Source organism: Stegastes partitus, unplaced genomic scaffold (genome assembly GCF_000690725.1).
Source record: "Stegastes partitus isolate 25-593 unplaced genomic scaffold, Stegastes_partitus-1.0.2 Scaffold579, whole genome shotgun sequence".
Taxonomy (NCBI): Eukaryota; Metazoa; Chordata; class Actinopteri; family Pomacentridae; genus Stegastes; species Stegastes partitus.
This window is the reverse complement of record NW_007578310.1, coordinates 17,047-38,847: the sequence shown is the minus strand read 5'-3', so window position 1 is coordinate 38,847 and position 21,801 is coordinate 17,047. Positions and strand designations below refer to the sequence as shown.

The window sequence follows — 21,801 nt, the reverse complement described above, 5'->3', positions numbered from 1 at the left end:
GTGGAGAAAGAGGAACATGCAGCAGGTGGCTGTGGGCTGGAATCAAGGCCATAGCAGGGACTCTCACCCTGGCACATGGACCACCACTCAGCCAGGTCAGCTATCAGGACACCCGATTCAGTTTTTACTGAATGGCAATGTAGTGTTTCGAAGCACGTGAACCCCACTGGTCCTTTTTTATACTATTTTAGGATTTAATGAATTCACATGCAGAAGCTGTGAAATCATTTAAGTCTGTGAGGGTTCAGTACTATATAGTACAGATACTATAGATGGAGAACGGGAGCAAGATCAGTGAAAACACTAGACATCAGCAAAAATAAGACTCTTAATGGCAAATTCTGGTATAGTTTACCCTTGTTGTATAACTGCATCGGGATTTACCTACAGTTGTGAACAAACGTTTACTGTCTGACGTTCATACTAACTCCCATAACTACATTTTCTATGATGGAATCATTGAAACACGTGGCTCTTTGTTACAGAAAAAAAAATTGCATTTTCGTTCTTTCATAAATTGATTATAGGTCCTCTGGAAATGTTACAAAATCTGTTGGGTCAAAAATATGCATAGAGCAATGCTAATATTTGGGTAAATGTCCCTTGGCCATTTTCACCTTAGGTGCTTTCGGTAGCTGTCTACATGCTTCTGATTGTGTCTTTAACCATTCCTCTTGTAAGAATTGGTACAGTTCAGCTACTCTTTTGGCTTTCAGACATGAACATGTTTAGGTCAGGACTTTGGGGAGGCTAAACCTTAATTCTAGGTTAATTTAGCAATTTCTTAGCCACTCTGAATATGTGTTTAGGGTCACTGTCTTGCTGGAACATCTCAAATGTGTGCAAGACCCAACCTTCTGGCTGATGATTTTAGACTTTCCTGCAGAATGTCCTACTTCATTATCCTATTTACTCAATGTAAAGCACCAGTTCTAATGACAGCAAAACAGCTGTAGAGCATAATACTACCACCACCATGTTTGACTGTATGTACGTTATTCTTGAGTTAAAGGCTTCACCATCTCTCCTGCAAATATATTTCTGGTTACTGTGGCCACATAGCTCAGTTTTTGTTTCAGAGAATTTCCCTCCAGAAGGCTTTTTCTGTACTCAGCAGCTTAAGGGGCCACCTCTGGACATGGGGGCTTCCTTCTTGCATGGCAGCCTCTCAGCCCATGGGGATGTAAAACACGCCTGGCTGTGTTCCAGCTGCTTTTATTTCATTGCAGAGCTGCTCTTTGATGATTCTTGGTTGACTCTTAACCTTTATGACCAGTTGTCTCTTAGCAGCAGATGATAGCTTATGTTTCCTTCTAGAAGGTGGCAGTGATACAGCTGTGCCATGCACTTTATACTTAGAAACAATTGTTCACACAGTTGATTTATGGATCTGTAGTTGCTTTGAAATGGAAATGTGGTCAACACAACTGTCTACATCACATAAACTGATTCAAGTCGCTGTATGTATATGTTTGACCCAGCAGATTTTGTCATATTTCCAGAAGGCCTATAATAAATCTATGAAAGAACCAAAATGCAGGATTTTTTTCTGACAAAAACTTTTGTGTTTCAGTGTTTCCATAATTGAAAATTAGGAGTTATTGGAGCCATTGGAAACTCAAGACTGCCATGATATGCATGGTATTTACAAGTGTATGTAAACTTTTGTTCACAACTCTACATCCTAGAATTACTCTTCAGCCCCTTTCAGACATCTGCTCATTTTCATAAATCCTACAGTGTCTAAACATCTGCTCTCATCTGATTGAGCACCCTCAGTGCTCTGCTGGAAAACTTGTAACAGCAGTTTCACAAGGTCGAGTGTAATAGTAGTCACTTGTATGCAAACCCTGACCTTTGATGTCCACTGTGCGTCTTCAAGTACAAGTACAATTGTTATTTTCCCAATACAGGGTACAACAAATAACATAAACTATAAACTATATACAGCCTCATTAACGTCAGGATTTATTCAATATTTTTGCCTTCAAGTTACATTTTGAGTTGTGCTGCTACCTAAAACCATTATCTACCACCAACAGTCAGACAATCTATCATCACCTCCACTGTCAAGTGACTTCATCCACTGTGTTGAGTCCTTTCTCAAATTTAGCTCCACCGTGTGATTTGGCTCTCAGCCAGTCCTCTGAATATAATTGGTAGCCTCTGTAATAAAATCAGTGGAGCTTTAAGATCCACTACGGATCATTTACAACGGACAAGGGCAAACAAAAATTAGAGGAGCACAGGTTTCTCTCTTCTCCTTTTTTTTTTTGGTTACGCATGCTGCAATCTCCCACACTCATTAATAATTAGAAAAGCTTTTACAAGTCATTGATTGATATTTATATAGTCTGTGTAATCTATAATATTGATTTATGTTGTGGTTTTGTTTGATTAAAATGTCTTTAAAGCTGGGGTAAGCTTTTGGAATTTTCCCATTACGCAGAGTATCTGTTCTCACATACTAAGCTCCTGAATATGTTTTTTTTTTATAGATCTTCTTAAGGTTTTAATGTTGTACTTTGACAGTAATATGAACCTCTGCACATCCACAGCAAGTCAACTGGAGCTTTCCCATGATGTGATGCAGCTACAGTCACAAACCGTGACTTTCCCAAGACAGAAGGACAGAAATATGTACACACACTTTACATGTGCGTGCGTGCGTGCGTGAGAACTTGACTTCACTAGTAACTCAAAGCAGAACTATCTGGTAATGACAGTATTGAGCATATATCTCATGTCCTCTGTGGATTCTGAACACAATGTAATCCATGAGAAAGCCAATTTTTGATAACTATAACCAGATAATCATAAATCAGACATAGCTTGCTTGGGTTTTTTTCAAAAGTTCTCTGATTACCACGAGATGATTAAGTGGCCTGAACGCTTTATTTGTATTTGACTGTGAGTTTTCATTTCAGCATTGAATCCTTACAGCAGGGACTTGGACTTAAATCTTTCAAGATAGTTACTGCCTTCTAATTAACCCTTCACAGATAAGTTATATCTTTAATTGGCGTACATTTCTTTTATTTGAAGTTGCCGCTTCGCTCTTATCCCTTAACTGGAAAGTAGCATCGTATGGAATGTGGTAGATCTTGAAATACTAAACAATACAACTGTAGTGGCTCTTCACTGGAACCACCATCAAGGAGTGGCAGAAGCACCTTCCTGAAACTTCATAAAAATAAATAACATTTTACAATTCTACTCGTTACTGAAGGTTGTTCTTGGAACTTTCTTTGTTCCTTTTCTATTCATGTAATCCAGCAAAGCAAGTTTTTTTTTTTTTTTTGAAGTGTTCAGATCCTTGAGCAGAAGTTGTGAAGACATGTTATGCATCCTAACCCCAAACCTTCCTGTGCAATGGAAGATTAATACAAAAGCTAAGGGATATATAATAAAGGCAAACTAATAAAGAGGTGGTCACTCACTCGTGGCCACTTTTGTTGGTGGTGATTAACAACATAACGCTTCATTTTCCCTGAAACAAATCACTTTAACAAACCAGGCAGAGCAATAATACAGCATGATCGTTATATATTACTGTTTGTTATTATCGGAAATATTATAACTTATATATTGACCTTGCAAATTGGAATAGCATCCAAAAAAAATCTATATTCTGAAGCTCTGACCCCAGCAGGCCATTCTGTTACATTTTTGTTGGCTGTGGTTTTGCTGCAAAACATCAGGCTATGATCATAAATGTAAACCTGCAACACAACTTAGCATTTGACTGATAGAATAATGATAAAAAAAAATTGTCTGAATGGCTTTAGGGACCAACTAACTGGGGGGAGAAAAAACTCATTCATATTGGCTCCTACCAGTGTGCATGGCCCAACTCCTGAAGAGCGTAGCATCTCTGTCAATGCTCCAGCCATGACGAGCAGCGTGCTTCCAGGGGATTTGGAAGATTCGCGCTGACTGTGGAATTAAATGAAACGTTATTATTATCTCACGATTCAGGCTTTATTCCCTGCATGAAGTGATATCACCTACAAGAAACTACTTAAGATGCATGTGGTGATGAGAGTAAGATGGAGGGTTCTACCTGGTCCAGCCAGCTGACTCCCGGATACCTCCCAGACTGAATCTGCTCCTCCAGCCACGGCCTCAGCCTCAGCCGCCCCAGTTGTTGCATGCTGCAGTCTGAGCTTCAAGTGTGCAGGAAGGTTGGTCAGTACAGAAGAGCCACCAGCAATAACAGAAAATTTCTAAGGAGCGCAGATTAAATCAAAGGTTACTCCGGGACATCCTACCTCCTCACCGGCATTCTTCCAATCAAAGGCCTCACAGCAAATACAGTCTCTCCCCACCTCCAAAACCTTCCTTAAGTGGCTCCTCCAGTTACAGGAAATACTCTACATGGGCCTCTGCACATTATTCTCTTCTTGACTGAGGATGAGATGGAGCATGATGGATTTCTGATGTTTTTCCACGGACTGGGTATGGGCGAAAATTTTGGAATCATCACTGTTTGCACATGTATTTTAGCAAAGCATGCGTCACCTGCTGCGGGAGAGTCACTGCCAAAACGTTTGGTTTTACATAAAGTCGGGATGGCAGCAGTGAGACTGTGTGTTCAGAGGGACAGTTAATACAGTACGTGACACACGAGGCTGCTTTACATGTTGCAACAGAGCCGTGAGTTTTTAAGTTACATGTAAAAAAAAAAAAAGAAGAAGTTGAACTCTGCCAGAATTTTCCATTCAAACATGGAAAAAAAAACGACACACAGCAACATTTTCTGAGCTGTTTAATACAAACTCACACAGGAAGACCATTTACATCATGTGTTATATATTTCAGTATAGTATTTGTATATAACTAACCTTTTATGTCTGCTGTCTTTAGTTTAGTGGCAAAGAAGCAATGTTCTGTATTAATTCCATGTAAACACTATGCATACAATACATAGCAATCTGAATGGCAGTATATTTATATCTACTTTATTAAACTGTATAGCATTACAATACATTCGTACAGTATGTAATTGTTAGATTCAACAGAAAATACACAGAATCAGAACATTTGAACACATTTGAAATGAAAAATTCAGCATTAAAAACTCTCTTGGACACAAACACAACTCAGAGTAATCCAGCTTAAGTACAACTTTTATTTGAACTATTTCTTACAAAGGAAATGTATCTAAATAGAAACATCTGCGTCACTTATCCACAGAAGGCCATCCCGTCTATTTGTTTTCCGAGTGTGTCATGCTGGATGAGGGTGACGTGTTTCTGTGGAAATGGCTCAGAGGTTCCAGAGAATAGTAATGAGGAAGTAGTTTCACAAGCCTGAACAGCAGCAGCTCGGCATGACAGCAGATTGTTGTAGTTTGTTTTAGTCGCAGAACTCAGTCAGCTTCAACATGATTTCTCCTTAAAGGGTTATGACTAGATTAGCTAAACACGTTTTTTCTTGTAATGGTTTGTCGGGTCAAATCAAGCTCAGAGAGCTGTAACGCTGGGTTTCACTACAAACAATTAGTTTTTTAAGCATGGTTTAACTTGAAATTATGTTGCACCAAACTTAAAGTTAAGAAAGATTAGATTTAAGCCTGTCTTTAAACTTGGTTTACTTTTAAGTCTAAACCCAGATTCCATTTAATTATGTTGCACTAAAACCTTAAACTCCAGACTTAGGTCCAAAGTTATACTTGAGGTGGTGTCACTTTTAAAACGGCTGCCTTGTTGAAATGGATTGTTAAAGGGTAGAATAAACCCAGTTGAGTTTTGCGATAGCACTGAATAATAAGGAAACTGTTTAGGAAGACTGGACCAGTGAACCACAGTGTGCTGACTTGCAAGGGCATGTTGGAAAAACTAGTAAATCCAGATTTTTCCACAAGGGGCTGTAGATGGTCCTCTCTAGGCTTTAACACTGACAAGCTTTTATATATGCTTGATGTTTATACATTTAAGAAAGAGTTCATCCTGTAGGATTCTTGCATTTTCCATTTACTATGTAGACATAAATTAGAAAAGTGAATGAATTTTGTTGAATAATACATGTAGGACTTAAAGCAGCAAAACACATGCATTGTACACATTCACAAAGTATTCACAGATGAAATGTTCTTAAGGTGCAAAGCTGAGCTATTTCTAAAAAAAAAAATAAAATACACATTCATTTAAAAAAAAATAAATTCTACAACAGCGAATGATAAAGTCAACTCAAGGTCAAATATTACATAAATTATACATTTGTATGGAAAACACCATCTGCTGTTAAGATCGTGTGAAACAGTCAATACATCATGAACAGCTACAAATTGGTCCTTAACCCTTTATTGGGCAAAGAACCATGTATGGTAACTTTTGGAGGCTTTGAAATGGCAGTGGGCAGAATCACGTGACTTTATCCAGCCAATCAACGACGGTCAGTCTATATGACAACACAGTCACTGTGGCCTCTGACCAATCACGAGTGAGCCAGAGTGATGATTTGACACAAGTGTCATAAGTTCCACAAGTCTTTCAATAATTTTTCCGCATATTATTTGGAATTCTTTTTTACCCCAGGTGGGCCAGGAATCGTATATGGCAACTGCTTAGACTTTGAGTTGCAGCCTACAGCTGAAGCTTTCAAGTCAAAAACAAGAAAAAATGTCCTCCCATATCCACCGATATCCACTCCAGTGTTGTAACTTTCACTGTCCAAGTATTTTTTGAATAATTTTATATATATATATATAATTAATAATTGAATTTCCCTTCTGGGATTAAGTATTTTTTCATTTCATTTTTTCATTTCATTTCAGTGAGTGTCCGATAAAGGGTTAAGGTCAGACTGTTTTGTTGCTGTTCGAGTACAAACTGTGAAACCCAAGTCAAGACCACCAAACTACACGCTCTGATAGCCGCTCTCTGTGATTATGGGCACACACTGGGGGAAAAAAGGCATTTGGAGCTCAGAGAGACGTTGGCCACACTGGGCATTGTTAGTGAAACCTGGTACAACGGCGCTTGAGAAGCTTTGCGGGACGCTGGTGGATGACTCCTCCTGATCAGCTCTTCTCTGCTCGGAAATCAAAACATCAGGTTGCCCCATGAGGTTTGGAAATGCCTGGTAGCCATCCTCCACTACAATAGAAGAGCAGGGATTGGTGCTGCATATGGTGGCCTCTTGGCTCTTGTCATTTAGCTTCATCGCATCCCTGAACGCCTCACCAGAGCTCTCAGGCCCGGCCTTGACTCCGGACAGAACATCACAAGGGGCGGTTGTGTCGTTGCAAGTAGCGCTGGAGCACAAGCTCGAGTCTTCTGCGTTTGAAAAACTCCCAGAATCTGCATTGCACAGTTGATAGCTCATGTCTGTCGGCACCAGAGCTGAAGTCACGGGTGGTAAAATGAGGCCCTGTGGCCATGGAAGCAGGCAACCAGGTACCTGTTGGTCAGGACAGTTCACCGTGTTGCTCTCACTGGGATGGTATGCAGAGTCACAAGGTATTTCAGCCCGCATCTGGACCTCAGAGTTGTCCGCCATAATCTGCTGTGGAACGGTGAGGGCATAGGTTATGTTGTCAAAGAAAGACGATCCAGAACTCATGCCATCAACTCTGCCACCACATAGACTAATAGGAGAAGAGATTAAGCCGCTGTCTTTGTTTAATTCTGCAAGGGGACTGGTGGTCAACGGCGAGATGGGGCTGATGCCGGGGATGTCTTTACAAAGGGCATCCATCACACAGGCTTTGATGTCCAGACGTTCTGTGTTAGCATAACTGATAAGCGAGCACCCCGTGCTGATTCCACTGCTTTGCTGAAAGCTCCCACCGCTGGTGTCTGTCAGCGACATCTTTGACCTGAATATGGAGAAACAGTTAGTTAAACCGCCATTTCTGATCACATATAAATATTGTTGATGCATCAGTGCGACCACACTAACCACTGCTTGCTGTCATCTGGAAGAAGAGGCTCGACGCAGATGGAGGAGATGATGGGTGGCGCGGGCTTCAAGACCTGGAACATCTGAAACGTTTCAAATAAACTTTGTCATGTTTCTGAACGAGAGTTTTAAAGGTCCTGGTTGCTTTTGGTCACCCCTGTGGTTACCATGATAACATCAAAGTTAGACTTGTTGGACAGCTACTAAGAGCGGTAACTTCATCTGTTTATGATTCAGCCAAACAAATTCATGTTGTCATTTTAAAACCTGCAACAATTAGCAACTGCAATCTGATTTCATACTGCATGTAGCAGAAGCAGTTTTCCCACAATAAAATATGAGTAACGATGGACTGCTTGTTGCATTGGTTCCTGCAGGAAAGCAGTCAGCACCAAGAAACAATGAAAACTGTCACATGGAAACTGAAAATATGTGTATTGTTTACCGCTAACAATGGAAAGATGTCAACCAAAAATAGAATGATGTCAATAAAATTAAAAGGATATTAAGTAAAATTAATGTTTACAACAACATAAAGAGTGTGTAATTTGACCATCATCCGGTTTACGTCACTCAATGTCTCACCTCTGGCTTGGTTGAAGGAAAAATACGAAGGTTTGAATTTGAATATTTTGGAATAGAGTCCCACCATTTGGATTTCACCCTAAAATCGAATGTACAAATAAAGCAACAAAATTAAACACGAGCTACAGCATTTAAAGGTACAAGCCACAGTGTAATGAACCATATATAATGAACAAAGACTTTTCTGTCTGCATGACTTACTTTACATAACAGCCATAAATGGCACCAGTGAGGACGACTGCAGCGACACTGAGGGTGACGATGATGACCGAGGTCAGGGAGCTACGGGAAGCTGCGAAGCAACACGTATTTAGTAAGTTTTGATGATGGTGACACGATGCAGAGTGAATTGCATGAGGTTTGCCTTTAGCTCAGCAGACAGGCTTGTGTTACTCAGTGTGAAGTGATGCCGCTACTGATTCAAGTGCTACATATTGAATCAGCAGCTTGAAAATGCAGTGATGTGAAATGCTTTTTTTAGAAATTTGAGTGGCCACATGTCATCACCGACGTGCAGCAGTAATGTTAACACACCCCAGTTTGCAGATGCAAATATGGATCATTGGTCTGTTTCCTGTGTTCTCCAGAAAGGCTATTAGACTTTACAGTGACTTGTTTCTGGGAAGCAGCAACAAGGGCGTCAATTACACGTCCAGTATTTTTTTAAACAGTATTTTCACAAGCATCTCATGCGCAGTGTGCTCTGTGTCTGCATTATTATTTTTTTTTTCTATCAGTCACTCTCCTTCCATTACGAAAGAGAAGCCTTTCAACATTTTTCTTCCTGTACTGTGGCATTTGTTCTGTTTTTTTTTACTTCAATGTCAGGTCCAATGTGCTGACACGGTGCAGGTAAACACTTCCTGATAATAAGTACACGCTGGATCAGTGTTTGCCGCACTGTCACACGGCACTATATTGCAATTTGAGCACACGTTTCTGCTGGATTTACCATGAAACAGAAAAAAATAGCAGGCAGATGTAGTTTTGAATTTTTTTAAAACACAAGCCCACGTCACACTGCGTAACACCCACAGCTGTCAGTAGCGTAACGACATGTTGAACTAGTTTCATTCTGGCACTCGGAGTGAATAAGTAATAGCAACGCATAAACAATCGTTTGCACAGCTGACTTATGGACTGTGCCAACAAACTGTACTGCTTGGCGACACCTCGATTGAAAGCTGTGATGGTTCAGGCAATGTCTGCATCTCTCTTTTTTTCTGAAAAGCTGACGAGCTCCTGATGCATCCATCCATCCATTATCTATACACCGCTTAATCCTCACTAGGGGTCGCCTGGAGTCTATCCCAGCCGACTTAGGGCGAAGGCAGGGGACACTCTGGACAGGTCATCAGTCTATCACAGGGCCACACTTAGAGACAGACAACCAAGCACACTCACATTCACACCTACAGACAATTTAGAATCCCCAATTAACCTCAACATGTTTTTGGACCTTGTGGGAGGAAGCCGGAGAACCCGGAGAGAACCCACGCTGCACGGGGAGAACATGCAAACTCCACGCAGAAAGATTCCGGTGCCCCCACCGGCAACCTTCTTGCTGCGAGGCAACAGTGCTACCAATTGCGCCACCCTGCAGCCCGCTCCTGATGCATGATTCAGAAAAAAAAAAAGAACACACTGCATTAAAAGTGACAAAAAAAAGACGACACTTACCGGTTTTGAATTCCCACTCTATGCTTCTGTCACTGAACTTCTTGCTCCAGGTGGTCGAACTTCTCATGCTGAACACATACATTGTACTTGGCTTCAGGTGCAGAGCAGATATTTCATAGTAATTCTTTCCGTTGACAACAGCTTGTTGGACAAGTTTTGTTTCCTGGTGTGGATGAGAGCAAGAACAACAGTCTACAATTATAGTTTGACGTCAAGCTGATAGAATCAAACAGATAACTTTGTTGTTTGCTTGAGATAACATCGATCAAAGTGAAGTTGAGTGAATTTGACTGAGTAGAAATGACATGACAAAAATAGAGATAACTTAAGTTTGATTGATGTTGTGTCAGGTAGACGATGGAAAAGCAGGTTTTCTGAAAGTTTGTGAAGATGGAGTTCTCTGTTTTTGCAAATGAACTCTGTGCATGATCTCAGCGTTCTCCTACCTTTTCTGTGCTGCCTTTTACATAGTAAGTCACTTCAGCAGTCAGGCTCTGCAAGTAGGTTTCGTAAGTATTTATGTAGTCCGTGTCCCAAGTGAGTCCAATTTTCCCATTTAATTCTTCCACTGACAGGATTTTTGGAGTTTTGGGCTTAACTGTGCAGAAACAGAGGCGAGAGAGAGAAAGAAAAGGGAACGTGGATTATTCTTGACCTCCAGTCTGTTTAGCAGCTGCACAATTGTGGACTGGAAGTCAACCCACCGCTCTTAATGACACTGATGATTTTTGACCCCAAGCTTTGGCCTCCTCTCCAGACTGAGGCTGTGTGAGTATTTCCATAGATGAGCATCACTCTGACAGAACAGCAGCACCGTCCACTGCCACACTGCTGGAAAGTGCAACTGGTCGTCCTGTGGAAGCACAAGATGATAAAAAATAAATAAATGCAACATGGTCTGAGTACATTCAACATTTGTATTTGCATAATAACACCAGAATAGTGACAGTAATGAACTCCTCACCTCTGGTCCAAGTTATCCCTGAGCCTCAGGTCGTATTCGGTGCAGTTCGGTCGCACCATTTGGCAAAACATGGTTTCGTCATAGTCGTTGGTACACTCAAGATTTAAGCCTGTTTCAGTATTAACTCCTGCAGCACACAAACACACTGGTAATCAATTTCTTATACACACACAGAGAATATTAAACGACTATCTTGGCGTTCACTGTTCCTACCAGGCAGCGCCGCCACGGCCAGCAACAGCAGGAGCAGAGACGCGGTGTGGCGCCTGGAAGGAAACACGACAAAATACATGTTTTTCTTTTCCTTTAAAGCAACAAATGTGACGATTGAAGCAGGATAGTTGATGTCAAGTACCTGTTAAACTCCATGATGAGGCGTTTAATCCACTTCTTTGGTGTGAAGTCAGTCCATGTCCCGCGGTGGGAACGCGGACGCAGCTCTATGCGCGTCTTCCTGAAAGGCAGAGCTGTTGCTGGAAATGTTGCGCCACCGATTCTGGAGTAGTCAGTCCCACTCCCATTTCCTCAAAAAGCAGAAACAAGGCAGGAAGCCTACGCACTGTAGCCGAGGGCAGTTTCAAAAAAAAAGAAAGAAACTGGGAAAAGAAGCTGAATATAGACTGTATTCCCACTACAGTAATAAGTGTGGATTAAAAGCTTCCATTTGCGCACTCTCCTGTCCGGAGGTGTGGCAGCTTTCTGCTCCTTGTAAAAGGCGTAAACATCCTTTTGTTTCACTTTGTTATCTTAAGCTCGATGGAATGCTGTAAACCATTCTGAAGAATGTGTAAAGACTGTTTACTCTGTTACTTGAAGTGATTTACAGGAAGAGCAAAAGTATTACATGTTTTTTTTAAAGCTGAGTTCATACAACATGTCATTTCTGTCCATTATGGTCAAGTTTTTCTGTTCTGTAGATGGGACCAGCAGGACCCTGGGGGACAGTTTGGATTATTTTCAGACCACCAGATGGAAGCAGAAGTGCTGTGCTGTGTGGTCTTTACTTGAAATTCATGAGAAGAAAAAATTGAAGTAAATGAGAAGTGGACGTGTCTATAAGTGTGTGTGTGCTTCTTGTTTACTGTGTGACACTTCAAATGCAGAAGAGGTTAATTGCATAAAAAGATCTTGATTTTGCAAAAGAGGCACAACTGAGTCACCGCTGCTTTGTCTGATAATGGAACCATGTCTACAAAACTGGTTTAACACAAAGAAATACAAGTGTAGTCTAACCTGGACACGACTTGTCAGACACATTTTACATCTTAGGAGTGTGTCTGTTATTTATTTCAATTTTCTCTGTTACAAGTCTTCTTCCCAATGAGCTTTTTGAAATAGATTTATGTGTAATTATTTGGTGATATTTGCAGACTTTTTGAGATTTCTGTCACTAAGATGTCTGCAGCATCCATCCATCATCTAGCCACACTTAGAGACAGACAACCAAGCACACTCACATTCACACCTACAGACAATCTGGAATCACCAATTAACCTCAACATGTTTTTGTGGGAGGAAGCCGGAGAACCCGGAGAGAACCCACGCTGCACGGAGAGAACATGCAAACTCCACACAGAAAGATCCCGGTGCCCCCACCGGGACGCGAACCAGCCACCTTCTAGCTGCGAGGCAACAGTGCTAACCAACTGCTCCACCTTCCAGCCCATGTCTGCAGCAGCCACATTAAAAGAAATGGCACAGAGACTTTTTTGTTGGTGCTCAAAGTCTTTAAAACAGATGCTTCAAATGCAGCAGCAATGTGTCTCCACAAGTAAAATGTTCCAGCTTTCATGTTCAGCAAAAAAAAATTCCAAATTTCCAAATCACTTTTTTCTGTTGCTTTCGTTCTAAGTTCGTTAAAAAAAAAAAAAAAAAAAAAAAGTCATTTTCAGGGAATAATTTCACAATGCTAACTGAAAACCGACAGCTCTTCGTGACAACTGATTGTTGAGTAATCTGTTGGGCAATCACTCAAATCTGATGCCTCAGTGTTAAAAAGAAATACAACAAAACTCTGTATTTGTGATCGGCTGAGTTACATCCTGATGTGCTTTATTGAGCCCCCACGAGTGAAATTCAAAAGCTTCTAATGTTCGTTATAATCAAATGTCATCCAAGTCACACATCAGTCACTCCTCTACAGACAGAATGACTTAGTGCCGATCAAAAGGTGAAAAGACCGCAGCTCAGAAAGCTGCTGGACGCTCTGGGCATTGTTAAGAAACCTGAAACAACTGGGCTTATGAGGCTTTGCGGGATCTTGGTGAATGATTCCTCCTATCGCTTGTCCAAATGTTCCTCGTGCTCACAGCTTCACTGCTCTCTAAACTCTCTAAAGATTTTGAAATGCCTGATAGTCGTCACCAACTGCAGGAAACCCGAGTGACAGTACAGGCACACAGCTGTTTGTGTCACACATCTTGGCCTCTTTGCCGTTCAGCTTTGTTCCACTCTTGACCACCTCATCTGAGCTCTTACACTCAGTCTAAACTCTGAATGTGAGCTCACAAGAGGCGGTTGTGTTCATACCACTAGACACAGAGTCTTCTGCATGTGGAAATTCACCCAGAATCACATCTCACTAGAGATGAAGCGACTGCTGGTAAAATAAGATCTTATGCAAGAACCAGACAAGCTGGTACCCTCTGAGCAGGAACTTATCAATGTCACTGAGACAGTATGCAGAGTCACAAGGTATGTCAGCCTGCATCTGAGTTCACAGCAACTTGGTGTCATGGTCTGATGTCAGCAGATGGGAATGCAGATGGAATAGGTCATGCTGTCAAAGGAAATGTTTCACTATCTGAGGCATCAGCCCAACCACCTGTCAGTTGATTTACTGCAGTTGATCCTTGTATATGCACAAAATCAACTGTGTATTCATGAGATAAGATCTGAACATTTATGGAATGTCACAATGTCAGTCTGCACGTCTTTAAACACATGTAAATGTTTTTGCATTGTCACCTCTCTAAAGGTCTAATACAAACATGCAGCAAGCTCCTCATGTTGAAATACCTGATTTTGATTATTTGGGCCTTGAAAAAGATCTTTATTGTTCATGCAGAAGACATATGCAGCACACTGCTTGGCAAAGTGGCTGTAAAAACAACACTTGGAGTTGTAAATTCCCACTCTTCCCTTCTGTCACTGAACTTTGCACCCATATTTGTGAAGCTTCTGATGATATGGTGATGTGATATTTGTGGCATACTAATCCTTTATTGAGCACTTCTACAAATTTATGCACAGACCCGATGTGCTCGAGGTCTCCAAGATCGTTCACCACAGTGAGAGCATACTTTTCAGCTCCCATCCAAGAAGCATCTTCAGTTCTGAACCAATCATTGCTGCCTTTAAATAAATGTTCCAAATGCATTAAATGTAACTTGCCTCATCTTTTATTGTTTTTTGGGTTTTTTTTGGTTTAGAGGTGCATTTTTTTAAACATGAAAACAGAGTTGGATGATCTCAGTTGTAGATCATAAATGAGAAAGACAATTTTTTATTGATAGATGTCTGCGATTCACAGTGGGGAATTTTCAAATAAGAAAATGTTGTCATTTACTGTAGTTAACGTTAAAAACAGTGGAAGCGTTATACACTGTTGCCCATAATGTTGGAATCATTTTTGTTTTCAGACACATTCCTCTTTTGATTATCATTATCATTTCATAAGAAGAGGTAAAAATAAATAAATGAATAAATTTGATTCCAACTTTACGTGCAACAGTGTATATATTCAGCATATCACATCTATCTATCTATCTATCTATCTATCTATCTATCTATCTATCTATCTATCTATCTATCTATCTATCTATCTATCTGTCTGTCTATGTTTACCTTTATTTACCTTTATTTAACCAGGAAGTCCCATTGAGATTATAAATCCCTTTTACAAGGGAGACCTGGCCAAGGTAGCAGCCATGCAAAGTCAAAAAACAAATACAAAACAGATACATGATAACAGATGAATAAGGAACAGTAAAACAATAAAACAGATTGACAGCTATTCAAGGACAGTGGCCTCTCAAGAAAAACAGTGACTGTATTCTTTATGATGCTCTTAAACTCATTAATGGATGTGAATGTGTCAGTTTAGGAGTTTTTTGAAGATTGTTTCATGACCATGGTGCATGATAGGAGAACGCTGTTTTACCAAAATCTGTTAAAATCTGGAGGACATTTAAAAGCAACCATGTTGAGGCAGATGGTACCTACTAGAGCTGATAGTGAGGAGGGTGTTGAGGTATTTGTGGAGTTTGACCAGCAGAGCTTTATAGTTGAACATATACCAGTGTTGTTGTCTATGAATGCTTAGTGATGTCCAACCAACCAAATCATGAATACAGTGGTGAGTGAGCGATTTTGCATTTGAAATTAAATGTAGTGAAGCCTGTTACAGTCACAGCAGTTACAGTATTAAACGGAAAACCTCATATCCTTCTTTGCAAACCTGTAATGAATTAAATCACAATTATAACACTGTAAAAATACCGTTTAATGCTGCCAACCAAAGCTGCCAGAATTTTACTGGGAATGTTATTAGTTTTATCTAACATGCAGTTCCGCGTTCGGCCGGTAGGCGGCGGTGACGTTCCTCCCAGCTGAGTCAACAGGAGACTGTGAATCAAAACACGAGGAAGACGTAGCAGCGTTCTGTTTAGGAGCAACAAATGAGTGTTACCGAACAACGACGGGGCATTGAAATTGAAAGTTGACGTTTTTATGTGCTATATTTTAAATTTAAATCAGCATTTATATCCGTTTTTGTCACAGTTTTTGGTAGCGAAGTTTCCTCCGTTGAACTTGTGCATTTTGAGAAGTTAGCCTGGCGTTAGCATGCTAGCTACAGGTGGATCTCCCGGTCGACTCGATGTCTGTGAGACGGGCTCTGGTGGATTGTGCTGTGTTGTCTCTGCAGGATTCCTGTGTGTTTTATCCGTGCTGTAAAGGCTGCTTCTGCAGGGTGGATGTCGAACAGCAGGACGCGACGAGGTAAACGAGCAGCGAACCGGACTGAAGGACCTGTTTGGTTAAACTCCAGATAGAGAAGCAGCGGCTCTGTAGAAAACTCTCTTTGGAAACTTTGCTGTAAAGAAATGCTCTGTTGAATTGTCCCAATCAATAGAAATGCTTTGTGCCAACAGCACTTAAATAAAGCAAGTATCTCAATGAGTTTCATATTTAAAATGAGTCGATGAGATAAGATCTGCTTTTATTTATCTCACAGTGAAGAAATTCAGTGTTTTCAGCAGCAGTACACTCAGAGATACACACACTAGAAATAAACATTTACATATAAGAAATAGTGCAAACATAAGTATAAAATTACACGTATAAAAAAGACAAGTGCGAGCACAGAATATAAAAATAAAGATATAAAAGATATGATGAGTTCATTTGCAAAAACAGATAACTCCATCTTCACAAACCTTCAGAAAACCAACTTTTCCATCGTCTACCTGAGACAATATCAATCTTAAGTTATCTCTGTTTTTGTCATGTCATTTCTACTGAGTCATCTCCACTCAACTTCAGTTTGATTGACAACATCCCAAGCAAACACCAAAAAAAGTTTTCTGATCTTCGACAAAAATGGAGTTATCTGTTTTTGCAAATGAACTCTTCATATAGAAAATGCATATGCGATGCGTATTAAGCCTGCACAGCTCCCTCCCATGTAGATCTTGATCCATCTGTCTTCTCTTGTCCACCCACCACAGATACAGATGCTCCAGATGTGGTTACAGGTGTCTGAGGGAACAGGTCGAGTACAGGTATCGCCTCTCTCTGAGGGTGACCTGGGACAGTCGCATATTTGGCGTCACAGTGTTTGGAAGCAGCCTGAACCCATTCTTTGGCATTCATGCAAGTGAATTACAGAGGTGAGTTAAAAAAACATGACCTTACAAGTTATTTTTGTTAAAGTTATTTTTGAACCTTACAAGTTCTGTTTCATCAGTCTTGCATCACCAACCCATCATGTCTCGTGCTAATGGTTTTGCACAGTCTCCCTCCACATACAGTAGTATGTTAGTATCACTATTAAAATGTATCTCAAGGTTTAGAAGCGGTGTTGCAGTGGTTCCCTAAGAAGTCGTTAAGCACAGGATGTGAACAGAAATAAGTTAGTGCATGATGTAGAAAAATCTGGCATTTATTCCGTGAAACTGTACCTTCTCTGTTTTTGCTTTACCAGTGTTTAATTAGGCACATTTAAAAATCTCAATTTGTGATTAATGTTTTCTCTTTTTGCTGTTTACTGAAGAGCAGTGTGCGTTTTTGTTGTGTCCGTCATTTTGAAGGTTAGTGGAAGACTTGGATGGGCCGGTTGAACCATCAACAAGACTCACGTTGCTGGTGAAGGCTGTTGAGGACTGTTTCATCGGCAGACATTTCATCTTTGGTTTAAAGGTAAACGTATGATAGAAACGTTTGTATGCTAGTTATGTACAAATATTCTAACTACAGCTACAAGTAACTGTTAACCATAAGATTGAGTCTTTGTGTTTGTATAACTGTGCCTGACTCCACTGCTTTGTCAAGAAAAGTGTAGAAGCGAATTTCTGTACTAAATTCACTGATATAAATATAAATTAGTTACTGAATATATTAATGGTGGTTTTTGAATGATTTACACATTGGCACATATATGAAATAGCTACTTAGGTGCCAGAATATTGTGTGTTCTTTTTGTCAACCACCCCTCTTGGTAAATCCAACCTTAAACAGCACTGCAAATTACAATAACACAAACTTGACAAGCCAGCCATGCTGACATTTCAGTTGTTATTAGCTCATTGAGAACACTTCTGTTGATATTTATTGCATTAATGAGGTAGCACCATTAAGGCCAGTGTACTTTCTGAAAGCTTATCAGGTGCAACAGACAAAGTAGTCAGTAGCCGTACAAATCAGACAGAATAAATATCAAAATCAAATCTGGTCTGTGATCTGTTAATTCATTTCCTATTTTTAACTTGTGCACAAACTATGAAGTATGAATTAACTATGAATCATGAAATAGTTTTTTATTTTCTGATGTGGTTTCCCACTTGAATGTACAAAGAACAAATGATACACGGATTAATATGTCAAAGTGTGTTTTATTGAATTCAATTCTAGGTTGCGTGATTTCATTTGTCTCTGTTGTCATCTGTGTCTTTCAGGCAAGCGAAGCAGAAAGTGGACCTTGGTTTGGAGGATCCTTCCCGAATGGCTTTTCCAGTACAGACCAGTTTGTTGCCAGTCAGATGATTCTCCCCAAAGCTACGGGCCTGGCAGGCTGCACGGTCGTCAGTTATTATCGGAGTCTTCTTCAGAAAGTTTCAGAATATGAAGGGGGATCCGGTGATTCCAGCAAAACCTGCAGACTTCCAGCAGCAGCCCTGCTGCTAATTTCTGATCATTCTCCAACCAGCAGCTTTAATAATGTCACACTGTCTGCCTCTGGTCTCCTGTCCCCATCACTGCAAAGGTAATGAAAGTAGAAAGTTATATATTGCTTCCTGTCTGGTAATTCACTGTATTTTGTGTCCAGGACAGACTGTAGCGAACACAAAGAAATAACAAATGTTGCTCAAAATGACTCCGCAACACAAATTCTTACAAGGTCATTAGTTTGATGAGTGAGCCTTTTAATCTTTTCTTACATGTCAGCCAGCAAGCGCACAATTTGTGGCCACGTCTTTTTTGTTTTTCGTGACAGTTCCTTTTGTTTCCGTCCTAGATCACAGCTCCAGGACTGCACCCTTACTCCCACCCCTCCATGGCAACAGTCACTCGGAGTAATTACTTCGTCAGCAGAGCAAGAGGAATGCTGCGGTACCCAGGGTAGTGGAGATGAGACCAGCAGACAGACAGGCAACAGCACCACACCACATCCTGCACAAAGAGGCTGCCTGGAGAACCATAACACCACCGAGGAGAGAAGTTCTTTCCTCGCTGTCGAGCACAGCTTGTATAGTAGTCCATCATTTGTCAAATACCCAAACTTATCTGTTAAAGAAGCGGTTGAAAACAGCCCCGTCCTGAACACCTGGCTCAGTCCCTCACAGCCTGACTGCAAATGGCACAGCGCCGATGTGAAGGAGCTTTCTCCCAGACAAGCTAACAGAACATTTTTGTCAAGCTCATTGGTTTGGGAGGATTTGCCTTTCTCTGAGAGTCTTACAGCATTTTTATGTGAAGAAAACAAAGATTTTAAAGTAGCTAGTGAAACAGAGTCCAATGGAAATGTGCACCAACAGAAAGAAACAGCAAAAAGTACCCTGGACATTACAAACTCAGCAACTGAATCAACTTCTGCTAGTCAGAGAAACACCCACATGACACACAGTCATTCACAGATGTTCCTAGATATCACTAATACACCTGCTTTGGGTGGAGCGGACAGACATGGTTTATTAAACCAGGTACATGGGAACCCTCTGGAATGCCTGACCAGGAGTGAAGAAAGAAACGTTTGTTCCCGTGAGTGTAATGAGCAGGATGAGCAGGATAGTTCCCAGTGTTTTGAAAAGGAAGAAGAGCAGCTTCAAGGGGACACTTACAACTGTTCAGCAGACCTTTTCAGTGGCTCACTCACGAACACAGAGATGCTCAACACAAATGCAGAAACTGTCAGAACAGCCACAGAAGCTTGCCCGCTGTTTACAAAGCCAGACCAACAGCATCAAAGAGATGGGAACGCTAATGTCACATGTTCAACACCAGCCAAACACAAGCTCAAAAGCAGGAAATGCACCAACAGGAGCAGTTTAATCCCACAGATCACTCAAGATTTTGAATTTGTCCCTCCCTCTCAGTCCACCCCCATCGTAAAAGTAGGTGTTGTGTCCCAGTCGCCTGCCTGCTTATACAGAAACTTGACGGGTGATTGCAATTTACAACTTGACTATCAAGATTCTGGAGCTTTTTGTGGAAATCTGCATCAACTGGACAATAAAAAGCAAGCTAAAACCACCACCACCCCCTCTGTCTTATGTAAAAGGAACGCTTTCAAGGCTAACAAGCTGTTTCAGCGCGGCAGAGAGTCTACAAAAGAAAACTCAGTGTGGAGCAGCACATCCAGAAGATGCAGCTACAGACTTACTCCAGGAAGGAGGTTCTGGAAAGCCGACGAGCACAAAAACCACCGACAGGCTCAGCAACACCTGAGGGTTCAGGGAGAGGCTCAAAACGAGGGACCAGCGGGAACAGTTGACCACAAATTAGACTCAAAGGTTTGTGATGATGAGGACAGTGAAGTAATTGTTCCCCCGACACCTGCTGGTAAAACACAATGTAGTGCAACGCCCAGAAGAAGGAGGCAGACTGATGACAGGAGCTGTCATTTGGGTTCTGCCTGGGACGGACAGCAGGGAGGATTGAACTGTAAAAGAACTCTGTTGGATCAATCATCACAGAGAGGCGGGACAGTTCTTGAGGGGAGTCTCGATGGATCTAATGATTACCTCCTTGATAATGAGAACCTGACGCGTGATTGGTCCAGAGATCTGTTCTCTGACTCAGCCTGAGAGCTTCTGTTGCAGATTGACTTTAAAAAATGTGCCAGAAATTCAAAGATTGTTGTACTTCATGCCAGTAGGCCAAATTATAATCCCCTTTTGTGTCGGAGGAGTAGCACTGCTGCTTTTACCGTTACTAATGCTGCACTACTCTGTCCATAGAGTAGACTAAAAGAAAAGAGCACATACTTTAAATACTAAAGATAAGAGAGAGGCTGTCTCACCCTGTCTTCTGCAGTTTGCACCATGTGTCTGGAAATGGAGTAATTTGCTTGATTTTTATGCACTTTTTAGCTCGCATTGTCACTCCAATGGGATGTACCAAAGCTTTAAGTTTTCAGTTCAGCACCTGATCTCACAAATAGTAGCCGTCAGGGAGAAAATCAGCAAATATCAGCAAATCCTTACTGCTAACTGTGTTTTTGCAATGACATGTTTTTAAAATTACTGAATACTTTTTCTGCACTTTTTCTGTGACTTTTTAAATTATTAGGCTTTTATTGGAAACATTGTCAGACACCTTCAGCTCAGACGAACTTTTGAACGTCGCGCCTTGTCTGGATTTGAATGATGTCGTGCCTGTGACGCGTTAATAACGCTGTGTTCTCGAGGCTTTCTGCTGATGCACGCGCACTGTTATATTTGGTACCATTTATTTCAGCCTCAGTTGCATCACGTGTGTGAGGATCATGTGTGTCTGATTAGGTGGGTATCTGATTTATTAACTGCTGCTATGACATCTAGGAACCGTTGGAATTAAAGTATTAAAATTCCTAACAGATGTGCTTTTTTTTTTTTGGTTTGTTTTGCATTTAATCTTTATTGACAAGATAGTAGTGGCTGTGGAAGAGAGGCATATATGGGGCAAAGGTCCGCAGCTAGAACTGAGACAGAGATGTTGCACATTGAGTATTTTTTCAGTATGTATCTTAACACCGAGGCCAACAAGACACACGGCCACTTCTTGAACGCTCTCCAGGCTTATTCGAATCGCTCTGGCACGTCTTTTGGCAGCAGGGTCCTGAAGTAGACCTGGCGTCCTGCTGTTACTATGTGTGTTCTTGCAGGGAGTGTTAATGTAGGGACGAGTGGGTACAATGTAATGCCAAAGAGCTAAGAATAGAAGCCATGACTGCAATGTTCTGGATGTGT

The 21,801-nt window shown here is 41.0% G+C and overlaps 3 protein-coding genes across 5 annotated transcripts in view; 1 reads left to right on the top strand and 2 right to left on the bottom strand.

Annotated features, from left to right (window-relative positions):
- LOC103362510 (interferon regulatory factor 2-like) overlaps nt 1-4,339 on the bottom strand; it is an 8,500-nt gene extending 4,161 nt beyond the window's left edge. For both annotated transcript variants that reach the window (XM_008288884.1, XM_008288885.1), the window contains exons 1-3: nt 4,272-4,339; nt 4,064-4,166; nt 3,837-3,936 (exon numbers count right to left, since the gene is read on the bottom strand). In XM_008288884.1, coding sequence (XP_008287106.1) covers nt 3,837-3,936; nt 4,064-4,166; nt 4,272-4,285 — 217 coding nt within the window. In that variant the 5' untranslated portion in view covers nt 4,286-4,339. The remainder of the gene's footprint in view (nt 1-3,836; nt 3,937-4,063; nt 4,167-4,271) is intronic.
- Nucleotides 4,340-4,751: 412 nt separating this feature from the next.
- On the bottom strand, nt 4,752-11,798 carry LOC103362509 (uncharacterized). Of its 2 annotated transcripts, none has more exons than XM_008288882.1 (10): nt 11,490-11,798; nt 11,348-11,400; nt 11,135-11,261; nt 10,875-11,023; nt 10,617-10,768; nt 10,171-10,333; nt 8,692-8,782; nt 8,491-8,569; nt 7,906-7,988; nt 4,752-7,822 (listed from the first exon to the last, which is right to left on the bottom strand). In XM_008288882.1, the coding sequence occupies exons 1-10, from the start codon at nt 11,501-11,503 to the stop codon at nt 6,862-6,864; spliced, it is 1,872 nt and encodes a 623-aa protein (XP_008287104.1). In that variant the 5' UTR covers nt 11,504-11,798; the 3' UTR covers nt 4,752-6,861. The 2 variants fall into 2 exon arrangements, with proteins under 2 accessions (XP_008287104.1, XP_008287105.1); XM_008288883.1 differs by having other exon boundaries at nt 11,135-11,243.
- A 3,982-nt stretch (nt 11,799-15,780) lies between these two features.
- On the top strand, nt 15,781-21,119 carry ddias (DNA damage-induced apoptosis suppressor). Its single transcript, XM_008288881.1, has 5 exons — nt 15,781-16,135; nt 16,864-17,025; nt 17,446-17,554; nt 18,310-18,617; nt 18,870-21,119. Exons 1-5 carry the CDS (start codon nt 16,014-16,016, stop codon nt 20,656-20,658), a joined length of 2,490 nt encoding a protein of 829 aa, XP_008287103.1. The 5' UTR covers nt 15,781-16,013; the 3' UTR covers nt 20,659-21,119.
- Nucleotides 21,120-21,801: the final 682 nt, after the last annotated feature.